The sequence below is a fragment of the Emydura macquarii genome, unplaced genomic scaffold, assembly GCF_026122565.2.
Source record: "Emydura macquarii macquarii isolate MOO-44397 ecotype Brisbane River unplaced genomic scaffold, CSIRO-AGI_Emac_v2 contig_3671, whole genome shotgun sequence".
Lineage (NCBI taxonomy): Eukaryota > Metazoa > Chordata > Testudines > Chelidae > Emydura > Emydura macquarii.
In genome coordinates this window covers 9,467,899-9,483,096 of record NW_027133808.1, presented here as the reverse complement: position 1 = coordinate 9,483,096, position 15,198 = coordinate 9,467,899, and the positions used below count along the sequence as shown (strand labels likewise).

At 41.7% G+C, this 15,198-nt stretch overlaps 1 protein-coding gene across 1 annotated transcript in view; it reads right to left on the bottom strand.

Moving 5' to 3' along the window:
• Nucleotides 1–15,198, bottom strand: part of UGGT2 (UDP-glucose glycoprotein glucosyltransferase 2) — a 347,356-nt gene that overhangs the window by 24,980 nt on the left and 307,178 nt on the right. The window contains exon 36 of the mRNA XM_067536834.1: nucleotides 5,562–5,676. Coding sequence (XP_067392935.1) covers nucleotides 5,562–5,676 — 115 coding nt within the window. The remainder of the gene's footprint in view (nucleotides 1–5,561; nucleotides 5,677–15,198) is intronic.

The following is a 15,198-nucleotide window of genomic DNA, read 5'->3' as shown; positions in this document are numbered from 1 at the left end:
TTTCTTCATCCGAACGTTTCCACAGAGAACAGTTCAAAGCAGAGCGGAAAGAAGGCCAGGTAGTGAAGCAATCATGGCGACACATGTCAAAGAACTACAGTTACTGCACAAGGTGCATAACCTCTTCTCCTTCTTTGAGTAGTGTCCCTATGCATGCTCCACTTCAGGAGACTTCCAACAATGGTAGATGAATAAACTGGTTAAGGTGGAACTCCAAAAGAACCATAGATAAGAATTTAGGATGTGGGAGTAAAGAAACCTTGTCCTTGAAGTACACCGTAAAAAGGGAATCTGTCATCAAGTCAACAATCTCTCCAACTTTACGGGCTGATGTGATGGCTACTAAAATGGCTGTCTTCATAAATAAAGATTGCCATAGGTTCAAATGGATATTTCATAAGGTAAATGAGTAACAGGTTGAGGTCCCATGTTGGGGTAGGGTCTCTAGTCTGGGGGCAGAAATTCCCCAAACCCTGAATAAACGTATGCGATACAAGATTACCAAATATGAAAAACCCCTCTATAATTGGATGAAATACTGATATTGCAGCTAAATGGACTTTATTTGAACTAATTGATAATCCCATTTTCTTCAGATCAAGCAGATAATCCAGGATGACTGAAAGAGGCAGAGATCCAAGCAAGAAGCAGTGATGATGGCATGAATGGGAGAATGTCTTCCATTTCTGCATATAAGTAATACAGTTTGATTTCTTCCTACTATTCAGTAACATCAGTTGCACTTCCTGAGAGCAGGAGGATTCTAATCCCACAACCATCAAGGAACCAGGCCCAGAGGTGGAGTATCCCTTGGTTAGGGTAAAGCATGTAACCCACATCCTGTGAGATGAGATAAGGAGTGGTTGGGAGCTTGAGTGGTGGATGGATACATAGGTGAAGCAGGCAAGCTTATCTTGGCCAGGTTGGTACTATAAGGATAATCCTGGACCTATCCTCTCTGATTTTGTTCATCACTCTCAGTATCAGTGTAGTTGGAGGAAATGCATAGGGCAGACCCTTCTTCTAGGACAGAAGAAAGGCATCCCCCCACCCCAAGAGTGGTGGCCCAGACCCCCTCCTTAGCAGAAGAGAGGGCAGTTCTTGTTCATGGAGGTGGGGAAGAGATCCACCTCCAGCAGACCACCGTCTTTGGAATATGTTGTGGAGGACATGAGAGTCTAGTCCCTCTCTATAGTCCCAAGAGAAAAGTGTCTGCTGAAAACATCGGCTGTGGTGTTGTGGATGCTGGGGAGACAGACGACAACCAAAATTTGGATCTGACACGCTATGTACCAGTTCCATAGCTTCATGTCTTTGCCTGATGATATACAACATGCAGGATATGTTATCCATCAACTGACTGATTTACCCTTGATGAGGGATAAGAAATAGAGGAAAGCATTCCTGACTGCCCTAAGTTCCAACAGACTGATGTGGAGAGTGGTTTCCTGAGTTAACTATCTGCTGTGAGTCATGAAATAATTGAGATGCAGTGCTCTTGGGATGGGGCACTCATCTGTTAAAGTTAGCAATGGAGTTGGGTGACAAAGGAATGCCTGTGCAGATGCTGAGCTGATCTTTCCACCAATCCAGGGAGTTCCTCACTTGTCATCTGACTGACCAAGATATCTCTGCCAAGAATAGGTCATTCTGAGCCAACCTTGAAAGCAGTTGAGGTGTAGCCTTGCACAATCAATCACGAAAATCCAAGCTCCCATGTGTCCTAGGAGCCGAAGAGCAGTTCCTCATAGTGGTCTGAGGACTCCCCTGAGTTGTCCATACCAAATCTGACAAGGTTATGAATCTGTCTAAGGCAAGATACGCCCTGACTGTTGAGTCCAAAAAGCTCCTAAAAACTGTATTTTCTTTACAGGGGTTAACGTGGATTTCCTTACATTTCACTGAAGACCCAACTCTTGGAAGAGAGCAAGGAATGTCTGGGTGGAAGATCGCACTGCTTCATAAGAAGGGACCTTGGTTAGTCAATCATTGAGGTAGAGCAAGTCCTGTCAGAGGCAAACAAACACTATTGTCAGGACCTTGGAGAACAGCCTTGGGGCTGAGAAGAGACTGAAGGGAACATTTGGTATTGGAAATGATCCTGGCCTATACTGAATCATAGGTATTTCTTGTGAGAAGGGTGTATCATAATATGGAAATATGCATCTTGCAGATCAAGGAATGAAAACCAACCCTCCTTCTGCAGTGAAGGAATTATTGCTTCCAGAGTCACCATCCTGAACTTTTAAAGCAGATAAGGGTACCTAGCTAGTCTCGGCCAGGTAGGCACTATGAGAATAATTCTGGCCTTGTCCTGCCTGATCTTGTCCATCAGCCCTAGAACTAGGGGTGTCACAGGAAAGCATAGAACAGACTTCTCTTCTACAATAGCAAAGAGGTATCCCCCAAGGAGAAGTGACCCAGAAACCCCTCCTACCTCACATGAACAGAAAAGAGGATGCTAACTGTTTTCGGAGGTGGCAAAAAGTTGTTCTTCTGTTCATCCCCATCTCTAGAATATTTCTTGGAAAACCTGAGTGTCAAGCTCCCACTTGTATTTGTGGGAGAAATATCTGCTGAGGGCACTGCCAGTGGTGTTCCAGATGCCTGGAAGATAGGCTGCTGAAATTTGGATGTGGTTGGTTATGCACCAGTTCCAGAGTCTTATAAGCTTTGGCACACAAGGAGGGGGATCTTGCTCCTCTGTGTTTGTTGATGTAAATCACGCAGGACATGCTGTCCACAATGACCCTGATTGTTTTGCCCTGATGAAGGGCAGGATATAGTGGCAAGCATTCCTGAATGCCCTGAACTCCAACAGGTTTATGTGGACACTGGTTTTGTGGGCCGTCCATTTGCTGTGAGCTATGAGAGTGTCGAGATGGGCTCCAAACAGGGTTGCCTTCGTTGTTATAGTCATTGATGGGATTGGGCAGCAGGCAGGGATGCCTATACAGATGTGGAGTTGCTCCCTCCATCAGTTTATGGAATTTTTTTACATACAAGGAGAGTGCCACCTGCCTGTCCAAGGTGTCCCTGATTGGAGAATAGGCAGTTCTCAACCAACCTTGGAAGCAACAGAGGCATAACCTTGCATGATTGGTCACTAAGGTGCACACTGCCACATGGCCAAGTTGTTGAAGAGGGTTCCTTATTGATGTCTGAAGGCTTCTCTGAATCTTCCCTACCAGTCCTGACACAGTCACAAATCTGTCTAAAGGGAGATACACTCTGGCTGTCACAGAGTCCAAGTATGCACCTATAAACTGAATTCCTTGCACCAATACTAATATGGATTTCTTTACATTCAGCTGTAGGCACAATTCCCAGAACAGAGCAAGGACCTTCTGAGAGGATGACAACACTGCCTCGAAAGAGCAGCCTTTGAGAAGGCAGTTGTCAGGTTATGGGAAGATGAGAATTGCTTTCTGTTAAAGGTAAGCTGCCACTACCACTAGAACCTTTGAGAACACCCTTGAGGCTGAAGTTATACTGAAGGGAATCACTTGGTACTGGAAATTATCTTGGCCTATACTGAATCATAGGTATTTCCTGTGCGATGGGGGTATGATAGGTGGAAGTAGACGACTTGTAGGTCGAGGGACGACAATCAATCTCCTTCCTCTAGAGCAGGAATTAAAGTTGCGAGAGTCACCATCCCGAACTTCTGAGGTTTCATGAACTTGGTAAGCTGTCTTAGATCTAAGATTGTTCTTCAACCTCCATCTTTCTTCAGTATTAGGAAGCATTTAGAGTAGGACCCTATGCAACTGTGAGAGGAAAGGACTGGCTCTATTGTGACTAGCCAGAGGAGAAAGTCCACATCCCATCTTAGTAGAAGCTCGTAAGAAAGGAGACGGAGGGACAAAACTGGATCATGTAGCCCAATGTCATCACCTCCATTGGTCTGTGGTGATCTACTACCAAGCCTAGTGGAAAGAGACAAAGCATTCCCCAAAGGGAGAGAGGTGGGCTAAAGGGTATAACTATAGAGGAATGAGAGGATTCAAACCCTCAATCCACCCATCAAAACTGTTGTTTAGATGACTCCATCACACCTGGGTGGTCACTGAGGGTGGCCTTCTTCCTCTGAAACCTGTCTCTTGATGGAGGGTTCCGTGGATCTTTAGTATCCCGGGAACTGAGCCGGACATGATCCCCAGGCAATCTGAGACCTACTGAAACACTTCATGCTAATAATAATAATGATAAATGCCCAAGGAATGTAGGATAGCCCTGGACTCCTTGAGCGTGTTCAGGGAGTCATTCATGGTCTCAGAGAAGAGTTTGTGGCCATCAAAGGGGAGGTCCTCTACCGTGTTTTGGATCTCTCTTGGAAACCCCAAAAGCTGAAGCCAGGATGCCCTGTACATAACTACCGCCATGGAAATGTATCTGACATCTGAGGTCAAAGGGGTGTTGGATCTGCCCGGACACCGGTACACAGGACAGTTCTCCTGACTTGGCTCTGAAACAGGGCAAAGAGAAAACTCCATCATTAGTAGCTTCAACTTAATCTCCCAATTCTTCTTTTCTCTGTATTTAAGGGCTAGACAGAAGAAGATGTTACTCACCTTGTGCAGTAACTGTGGATCTCTTGTCTCCTTCCTCCATTTGGTAGGGATTTTTAAAAAAAATATTTTATTTTGGTGAGCTAACTGAGTGAAAACTAAGTTTAGAGACATGGGTTTTACATTTCAGTCTGAAGGTGCTTGGGTTTGTGGTGATTCTCATCTCTTCCAGAAGCAAGTTTTACAATCCTGGCCCAAGAAATCTCTGTGTCCTGCATATGTAAGTATTACTCTTGTGATTGACAGTTCCTCTCTTCCAATGGGAACATGGCTATCATGATGAAGCTCAGTCAGATGGTGTCTCAGGCAATTTGATACCCTGAATCTGACCTAGTGTTTAAAGGGAAGCCAGTAAAGACAGCAGACCACTGGGGTGGCTTATTGTTTGGTAGCCTGATTATCTGACTAAACAGACCGTGTTCTAAACCAAACAGAATTTTTATAAAATCTATCTATCACTATCATTCCTTGGTCAAGATAACGAAGCCTGCAAGTCAAAAAATTTGTGGAGAACTGTGGTCCAAATTCAACAGAATGGAGACCAATCTCATTGAAAGCTAACAAGCAGGTGCCCATGTGAGTGCAATCTTAGAGGAACAAATGAAGTCATGTTAGGGCAATCCCACTAAACTCTCCCATGTGTCAGAGGCAGGACTTAAGCAATAAGAGATATTACCCCACATTCCATTTTCCTAAAAATTTGCATAATGTACATACTTTACTTTATAATAAACATAGTAAAATACCTAACACTGGAAATCCTAGCTATACTTTTAGTAAAAAAAATCACAATTTTAAAATGTTCTGATGTGATAGCAACATAGAAGGCCATTTGCAAAACCTTCCATGGAGATCTCCTTTTATGATAGTAAGAAAGTAATTAAGTCTATATGCAACCCACAAACAGTGAAAACATTAGAGAAAAGCAGCAGAAATATTTTAAAGAAAAAATGTCACTTATCTTCAGGCAAACAATGAACTCTTACATACCTGATCTAGGTTTGATAGACTGTTCGGATCTTGACTGAGAGCCTGGTACTGGCCCCGAAGCCTGTCTCCTGCAGCAATCTTTCTGAATGTCTTAAGATCCACAACATATAAGGCACTATAAAAACAAATAATTCATTAAGATTTGCATATTTTGACATACCTATTAGTAACAGGAAAAAACTTGGTAACAAGGAGGCAAATACTATTTAGGTATTAAAGGAATGTTATTTTAAGTAACTACCTGAAACTCCAACACAAGATGTGAACTCAACATTTACTACCACATGGATTTAAGTTGGATAAAAAAAATATCTTTTTTTTAATTAAAAAAAAAAGGATTATTTTATTAATCAAATGTTTTTATTTGTTATTTAAATTATAATAAGTTTTTCTTTTAAAAAATAAACCTATTTAAAATGAAATCTGAATTTAATACAAAAAAGTTAAGACTAAACTTATTGTAAGCTCTTAAAACATTTAAATAAAAAAGTTGCATCCATAAGCCTATATCAAAAACTTTGAGTTAAAGGCTAGTTTTCTACATAAAGAGAATCAGGAGAAAAAACATCTAACTTTTTAGATTAAGCTTTATGAATGTTATAATAAGTCATGTACCATATTAAGAACTTGATCCTGTGGGGGAGCCAGGGGCTGTGCTACTGGGTGCAAAAGACTAGCAAAGGCATCACAGGTCTTGAGACCCAGCCTTTGACTCCAGGAGACACCATCATGTATCTCATCTAGCCCATCCACTGATCCACCTTGGTGAGCTCATACTCCTATTTTACAGCTTCTCCCTACCTGAGCTCTGATTGGCTCAGTTCTCAAATTATGAATATCCATGACTCCACCCATCATGGAAACTTACTCTCTGTAGTAGAAAGTGAGAACCTGAGCTATAAGGTCTAGTATAACTGAACCAAAGTCAGGCTCTAGGAAACAGCAACGGCTTGCCTGCTTACAAATTCACTGACTGATGCAGGAACTTGGCAGAAATATACCATTAGTAATGCACTGGCATTCCTAAAAGCAGTAGCAGAAACACACAGTATTGTTAAAGCACAACTCCCCCGATATAGGGTGATCACGGAAACATAATTCTGGGAGACAGTCTAAGTACTCCTCGAACAAGCAGTACAATACAGGAAGGCAGTAAAAGCTCTCCCCAAGATGCAGTAGTGCATGAACACAATCATGAAAAACAGTACAGAGACACCTCGACCTTAAAATAGAGACAGGAGGATGGATGAAGATGTTATGCTTGACTTGGAGGCAAGGAACAATAATAGACATCAAAGAGGCATTGTGTAACCTAGTTGTATCAGGGTATTAGAAGGGGATCATAGCAGAGACATCTTTGTCCGGCCCAGGGGATAGCGGAACGTTCCACTGCTAACTGAGCTGGTCCATTGTGACGAGCATACATGTCCTTGTATACCTGTAGCTCATAAGGGACACTAGCACCATGCTTCGCTTGCAAAAAAACTGACTGAGTGCCTTCGCTGCTTAACTGAGTCTGTGGTAATTTATGGGTTGTGCTTAACGAAGTCTGTTGATTCAGCTAGCTACAGAAGCTGAAACGGCATCCAGAATGGAACTCGCACCAGCACACACACTCTGATTGACAATACTGGTGACTGACAGCACTCTCCAGCTCATGGAAAAATACTGATCTGCCCAGTAACTACCTGCCGTTGCTACTGGATGGTTCTGGGCACTTCAGGTAAATGGCTTTGCTCCGTCTCCTTGCATGTGTTCACAGACAAAGATATAAACAAACAGAAATCCACTAGTTTCTCAACTGCCTTCCTCTCTGTCTCTAAAAAAATAAAATATTGCAGTCTAAAAAAATGTGGGTTACACAAGCAGAAGTCTTAGATTGTTGTGAGTTTGGTTTTCTGTAGAGGTGAGTTATGTAACAAGGCAAAAGGAGCAGAGCATGCAACCAGAAAGGACCAACACTGGTGCAAAGCAGGACAGTCTGGGAAGAAGGGACAACAACATTCTTCACAGTGCAGCCCTAGACATGGTTCACTCATTACAACCAGGCTACTTTCCACTTGGCAGAGCAGAAGGTTACTGGTTACAGTGTATGAAAAGGAAATTGAATAGTGTGCAAAAAATATTGAAGGGAAATTTGTTAATCTGTCTTGACGGTTGGAGCAATGTACACAATGATCCAGTAATATGTGCTTCTGTGACAACAGAATATGGGGTTGTCTATTTTACAAAAACAACTGATACATCAGGAAATGCCCATACAGCAGAATATTTAAAAGTAGCAGCAGTAAAAGCAATAACAAACCGTGTACTAAATTCAAGTCTGTAGCTTCGTCACAGGCAATGCTGCAAAGATAGAAAGAAATCTAGAAAAAGAGAACCTGACATTTATAATATATAGGTGCAGTAATCATTTCATGCATCTTTTAGCTAAATGTTTAAGTACAACTCCAGTGATAACGGAAAATGTTGCTGAAACTGCAAAATATATCTGTAACAACCACTTTGCTTCAGCTCCACTGAAGAGAACAAGAGGATCCAAACTAATTCTCCCCCAAGACGTACAGTGGAATTCAATGATTGACTGTTCTGAGCTATTTATTAAGAACTGAACTATTCTGATGAGTATTTGTGGGGAAAAAAATCATTACAAAATAGATGGAACTATCACAGCCAAAGTAGTCAACAGCGTACAAAAGAGAAACATAGAAGATATGCTAAATAAACTGAAACCTATTTCCACAGCCATTTCAAAATGCAAAAAGATTGCTGCTGTATTGCTCATGCTGTTGAAATTTAGAAAGCTCAAGAGATATTGAAGAATGAAATATCCAACAATAAAGTTAAATTGCAGGCAGTAAAATAGTGGATAGATCAAGCACTTACTCCACCTAATTTTCTTGCCAATGTTCTCAACCCAAAGTACCAGGATAGATGTCTAACTGCTGAAGAAGAAGCTAATGCTTCTATGACATGGGCATCTAACAATCACTTATGCCAATCATAATAAATTACAGGGCTGGAGGTGAACCAGTCAAGTAGGCCATTTTTCCTAGTGGTGTTTTAAAGAAAGTCACTGAACTGGTGAAGTCACTAGCTAAGCACCTGGAACCAGAGTTTGCTGAAGTGCTAAACCAGCTTTTGACAGCAGTAGCCTATTCTACAGGGACAAGAATAATATTTTCTTCATTTGGAGTAATTCATTCAAAGTTGAGAAATCGATTGGGATTTGAAAAAGCAGTGTTAGACCTGAAGCAGTTTTCAGCCTAACTGAAACCCACAATAATTAACAGGCATGCAAAACCTCAAGGACAAAGGCTAGTGTAAATGCCTGATAACTCGAAGACCAGATACCCACTTAGTGATTCTGCCTTTCCATGAGAACAGCACATTCCTTACACCCCTGCCCCCACCCCCTTGTGGTGTACCCTCTTATCTGTAAAGATTCCACCCATTTCCCCCACCCAAAGATAGTCAGAAATCCTGTTGTGTGTCTGTCTTTATCACCCCTGTCCTTACTGAGAAGAACAAGGTCTGTATTTGTAAGTAAATAGATAAAAGAAATGTAAATGAATTGTTTAAGTGAGAAAAAAAACCTGTGTATAAGTGATCTTTGTAACATCATGAAGTTGAAGCTGATTTATCAGACTTCCCGGTATCGTGAATAAACCTCTTCAGTCCCATCCGTGATGCCTGATTCTTGGGGAAAAAATCCTTCGTGCTTTAAAATTTGGTGCAGCGAGCAGGGTGCAGCTGGGATTCTCAGAGTGCTTCCCACGACCAAGGACAGAAGTGAGTACTTACCACCTCTGGTGCACACCTTGGTCTGGGACTCCCTGAGATACCCCTTTGCACCCTTTTTTTAAATAAAACGAACCATGCATAAGGCACATACACAAGAGGACTGAACAGGGATTTTGTTTTGGGATTGTAGTTTTGGCCACGTTTTCGGGGTGCAGGGATCACTTTGGTGAAGGCTGCACTGCCAGGGTTTTCGGGGTGCAGGGATCGCTTCGGCAAAGGCTGCACTGCCAGGGTTTTCGGGGTGCAGGGATCGCTTCGGCAAAGGCTGCACTGCCAAGTGCTGAGCACCAGAGTGCGCTTTAGTAGTGCTGAGTACAAGGGTGTGCTTGGCTGATTCCCCTGAAACACCATTTAAGTGGGTTTTAGGAAGCTGGGTGACAATGTTGTATGAATTGCCCCAGGGTGCTTCAATGATGCCCTCCCCAGGAGGAAAAATCATTGAATTTCTAAAAGAAAAACATGCAAAGGTTCAGAAATCTATGGTAAAAGATGGCTGGACTGGTATAAGTGTGAAAGACAGTTTGTTATGGTGGTCTGGTCAGACAAAAGAAAAACTAGAGAAAGGAGTTGTAATACTTTACTGTGAATATGCAAGAAAGTTAAAGGAGTTAGAGGAACTTCAAGAGGCTTTCACATCAGTGCAGAGCCAAAAGGCAGATCTGAACCATAAATTAAATGACCTCCAAATGGAGAATAGTACTTTAAAGGTTAAAATGAAAGAATGTAACTCCTCTGCACATCATATTACTGCTATCATGAAACAGGAGGATCACACCGATTTTGGTTCAGACAGTGATAATAAAAATAACCAAAAAGAAATTAATTGGAAACAGTTCACAAAACAAATACAAAAATAGAGGCTGGCATACACGGATGGAACTCAGGATAATTGGCCTCTTCCTCCTCCTCCATTTAACCCAGAACATGATGCCAGTGCTCCCCTGGCCCTATTCCAAGTAACCACGTGATGGACGGGACAGGGAGATGACAAAACAGCTCAGCATACTTATAAGTATACTCCTCTCAGTACCGGGGAAATGAGGGGCTTATTAAAGGATCTCCCAGATCTAAAGCCCAAAACCCTAGTCAGGGACGGGACCATGGGAAATTGAACCCCTGCAGTACTCTGCCTTTTCAGTCCAGTCCTGGCCCCGCTCCTAACACCCCACCCCTCCCCGCTTTGCCATGTTTTATATGTGGAGGGACTGGACATTGGGCAGCTGGATGCCCAATCCGGATGGCCCCGGGTAACCAACCCCAGCCGGCAGCTCAGCCCACTGCCAACCCCTACTCACACCTGAGCAGGGAAGAAATGGCTAGACTTTTGAACTCCATGACCTGCTAGGATTCAGCGGCCCCCTTATCTTTTCAGTGCTATGGAGGTGGATATAAACCTCTTGAGACCACATTTGCAAGCATGGATAAGGGGCCGGCCAGGCACAATTCTTATGGACACGGGAGCATCCGTTTCTCTTACTGACTTCCCTCTCCCCATTACTAAACAATACATTACTATTTCAGGGGTAGGAGGCACACGCATCACTGCCTACAGGAACCACCCCAATGCAACAAGGAAAAAAAGCTTGAAAAAGCATGTTGTGAGCCCAGAGGGGCATTGTGGCAGGAGCAAGGAGAGGAGTAAGTACACGCCCTGCAGATTCAGATCCCTGGGACAGTACTTAGAATAATAACATCTGGGATAATAAAAATGTTGTTTTGGAAAATAAAAAAATGATTAAAGGAAAGAGTGAGAAATTAACACTACAGAAGCTGGAGGGAATTGAACAGTTGAAAGTTGTAGAAAATGTTATAAAAAATAATTCTTGGTTTCTTTGCAGCCATTCTGAAGGAAAAATGGGCCCTTTTCCTAAAGGAATGGTCTGTAAATAATCCTGACTAAAAATTATTTGAATATGGATGATTTAGTTTAAATCACTAACTGGAAAAAGGAGGTTTCCATTGAAACTTAACTGCCTCCAAATGCATAAAAGGGAATGTAATTTGTGTACAGCTGAGTGAAAATAATTAGAGCAGTGCAAGAAAAAAAATAAAAGAATTTGTGTGTGCAAATATATTGTGTAAATCTGTATGGTTTTAAAGATCTAAACCAATACTCTTGGTCTGTAAAAACCCTGTTTTGTATGTTTCAGATGAATTGGTTTGGTTAGCATTTAACCCTTTGGGTACATCCATGTTTTATAAAGTTCAGCATCTTCTAAAGACCAAAATTGTGGCTGTGGGAGAGGCAGCCAGAACCAAAAGAATGGGGAGAGATTCTGGATCCTTTTTTTAGTGATAAAGTAGCACAAAGGAACTGCAAATAATGGACATATCTGGGCAATAAACAAACTACTTGAACCCAAAAAGGTCAAGTCCAACCCTCCAAGAAAGAAGAATTATTTTAAGCAATAATCTGCCACCCCCAAAAGGGGTAGAAAATGTTCTTTTTGTCTTTCAGAACTTCAAGAAAAACGGGTGCCTGCAAAACAGCTGAAGAACAACACCATGAATTTATTATTGCAACAAAGATTGTTTTGTGTTTTGTGCTGTTTGTCTTGTTACTAACATTGTGTGGTATACTATATTAAGTAGAAGAGAATCAATGAGCACTGTAAACAAATATATATATATATATATATATATATATATATATATCAATGTGGACTTAGTCCAAATAGGGTTGGGAGACCTTAAAGCTATATGAAATATGTGGCAATAGTTAAACACTATCACATGACTATTATACAAGCAGCAAATGAAAATGGAAAATAGAACTGCTTTGGTTATTGGATGTACTGAAATGCAAATTCTCAGTTTGGCTACACTAAAACATGAAATGTATTGGATTATATCTGGGAATATTAAGGTACTAGTCCACTTATTAAGGCAAAAGAAAAGATCTTTGTCTGATACATATACACCATTCCCCTTCACAGCAACAAGTCTCTTTCTTCTATTGCCACTGCTAAATTTATTACTCTCACCTGGAATATCTCTAACCCTTTTCAAGAATTATGTTCCAGGTTTCCTTCCGTCTGAGGACAAGTTATCTTACGGCTTGGTGCCTGCTCATCTCTGCCCACCCATCCAGGTAACCGGTCTGGGAAACTATACCTGTATTTGTAGATACAGGCATGAAAATGGTAGAAACACTTGTTTTTGGGAAAATAATAAGTCTAGGAGCAGGATGGACAGAACTTTCACCTTTGCTATGGGAACCTGGAATGGAGGGACGGTATTGCCTGTTCAAACCCAGTCAGACACCTGGGATGTTCGGATGTAAGTTGTTATAACTTGACTACCTGTGGTTATATCCCCTCTACTACCTGCCCTGTGCTCCACTCCACCTCTCCTGATCGTATTATTCATTTGGGATCTAATAAGACAATTCCACATGATGTAATTATGGTTTCTGTTAAGGTTAAATATGATTTGTCTAAGTTTGCTGTACCATTACAAAATGTATGTTTCGACCACCCTAATTCTTTACAGTGGCTACAAGAATAGTTAAAGTTACTAGTGCACCAGTATACTGTCCGCACTCATGCAGTAAAAAGACAAGAGCGAGGCATCCTAGGTGACATTGGGGGAATATTTGAAAGCTCAAATTCCATGATAAACTCGCTTAATGCCAATGCGGATAGATCTTACAATGGCTGGGTTAAAAGCCAGACTACCCAGGCCCTAAAATACACCGATGCTGGATTATTATACTCTTTCACTGCTATTGATGCAGCCATGGATGGATTCTATATAGCAATATGATTATATCCCAATCTAAGGGATGTGCTTGTGATATGTTAGCTCGTGATTTGTTCAATATGTTAAAAGAAGATATGTTAGATATATGCCTTTGTTTTCCCCCACTCCTACACCCTCTCTTCCTCTGCCCTTGCAAACTTGGCAAATATATCTTCTCAGTTAATTGTTGCCTCCTCCCTACCCCCTGAAACCTCTCCCACCCCCTCTTTTGATTTTCTTTTTACATACCCTTTTGTTTTCCCCACCCACGTTTTTCCTTCCTCTTTTCATTTTAAAATTTATCATGTGTGGTCTAACAACACTGCCTATCGGATAGGACTTTCTGGCTTTATGTTTCCCTCCCCCAGTGGCGGCATGCTCATAACAACTTTGGATTGTTGTATAGAAACTGCTGACTATATTTGCTTTTGTTCTACCCTCCGACTTTTGAATACTTCTTTTTCTACAACTACGGCCCACTACAGTGTCCAGCCAACTCCTCCATGTCTCTACAGATTACAGACTCCTTCACTCTGGGTGACATTCATTTGCCTGGCCGCATCTTCACTGGAATGACACCACTTCTTAGGTGGTATGGCAATCCCAAATAGCAAAGGAGCTGTTGGCTAACGTGGTCCTTGCTGCTGCCTCTGTGTCTGCCACCATCCATAAGAACACTGCTAAAGGCCGTGTGAAGGTCCAACTCTCCATCCAGATTGTAAACCAGTTGGAAGATTCAACTTCTGGCCCGTCGTACAACTTCATCACCTGGTAGACTATCCTGCATATAGCTGCTGCTGCTGTTTCTCTTTTTGTCCTGTTTTCATCTGTGTGTATGTGCTGTTACTTTAAGCACATGATTAATAACTTCACTATGCTTTTTACTCTTGCCTCCACCCCGTTTTCCTCCCCCTTCCATAACACCTCCCCCCTATAATCCTAAAGTAGATCATGAATAGCAAAGTATTTAAATAATTGATCATATCTGACTTATGGGTTCAATTTGTCAAACAGGAGGGAACTGTTAGACCTGAAGCAGTTTTCAGCCCAACCGAAACCCACAATAATTAACAGGCATGCATAACAGAACCTCAAGGACAATGGCTAGTGTAAATGCTTGATAACTCGAAGACCAGATACCCACTTAGTGATTCTGCCTTTCCACAAGAACAGCACATTCCTTACACCCCCACCCTTGTGGTGTACCCTCTTATCTGTAAAGATTCCACCCATTTCCCCCCCCCAAGGATGGTCAGAAATCCTGTTCTGTCTCTGTCTTTATCACCCCTGTTCTTACTGAGAAGAACAAGGTCTGTATTTGTAAGTAAATAGATAAAAGAAATGTAAATGAATTGTTTAAGTGAGAAAAAAAAACATATATAAGTGATCTTTGTAACACCATGAAGTTGAAGCTGATTTATCAGACTTCCTGGTATTGTGAATAAACCTCTTCAGTCCCATCTGTGATGCCTGATTCTTGGAAAAAAAATCCTTCGTGCTTTACAGCAGGAAAACCTGTCTTTCTCTTCCAGTTTATGAATAAAAATGAGGAGGGAAGGGATGAGATCCAGTAGTTTTAAAAGTCTGAAGGCCAGCCTAAGTAACTAAGGAGACTGTCTCATTTTCAAGAGATTCAGGCAAGTAGGAACTTAAGCTTCACTCACTTTCATTTAGGTCTGATCTACACTGCTGCTGGCAGTCGACGGGAGATATGCAAGCTACATAATGTTGCTTGTGTATCTCCCGCAGACTTACCTATGTTACTGTACCACGGCGTCTTCACTGCGCTGCATCGATGGGAGATGCCCTCCAATTGACACAGCCTTACTCCTTTGGGGAAGGGTAGATTAATGGCGTTGATCAGACAGCATTTCCAGGATCGATTGAACAGGTCGCCACAGCCCTCTCAATTGATCCCACTGCATCGATCTGTGCAGCCCCAGAAACATAGACATACTCTTGGGCATCCATGAAATTTTTCTCAGACTGACCTGAAATAATCAGTTTAATTTACTAACTACAGTGAATCCCACCGTTTAATAAATTATTTAGATGTAAATGTGATATGTTTTGAGATATCATTCACCATTTT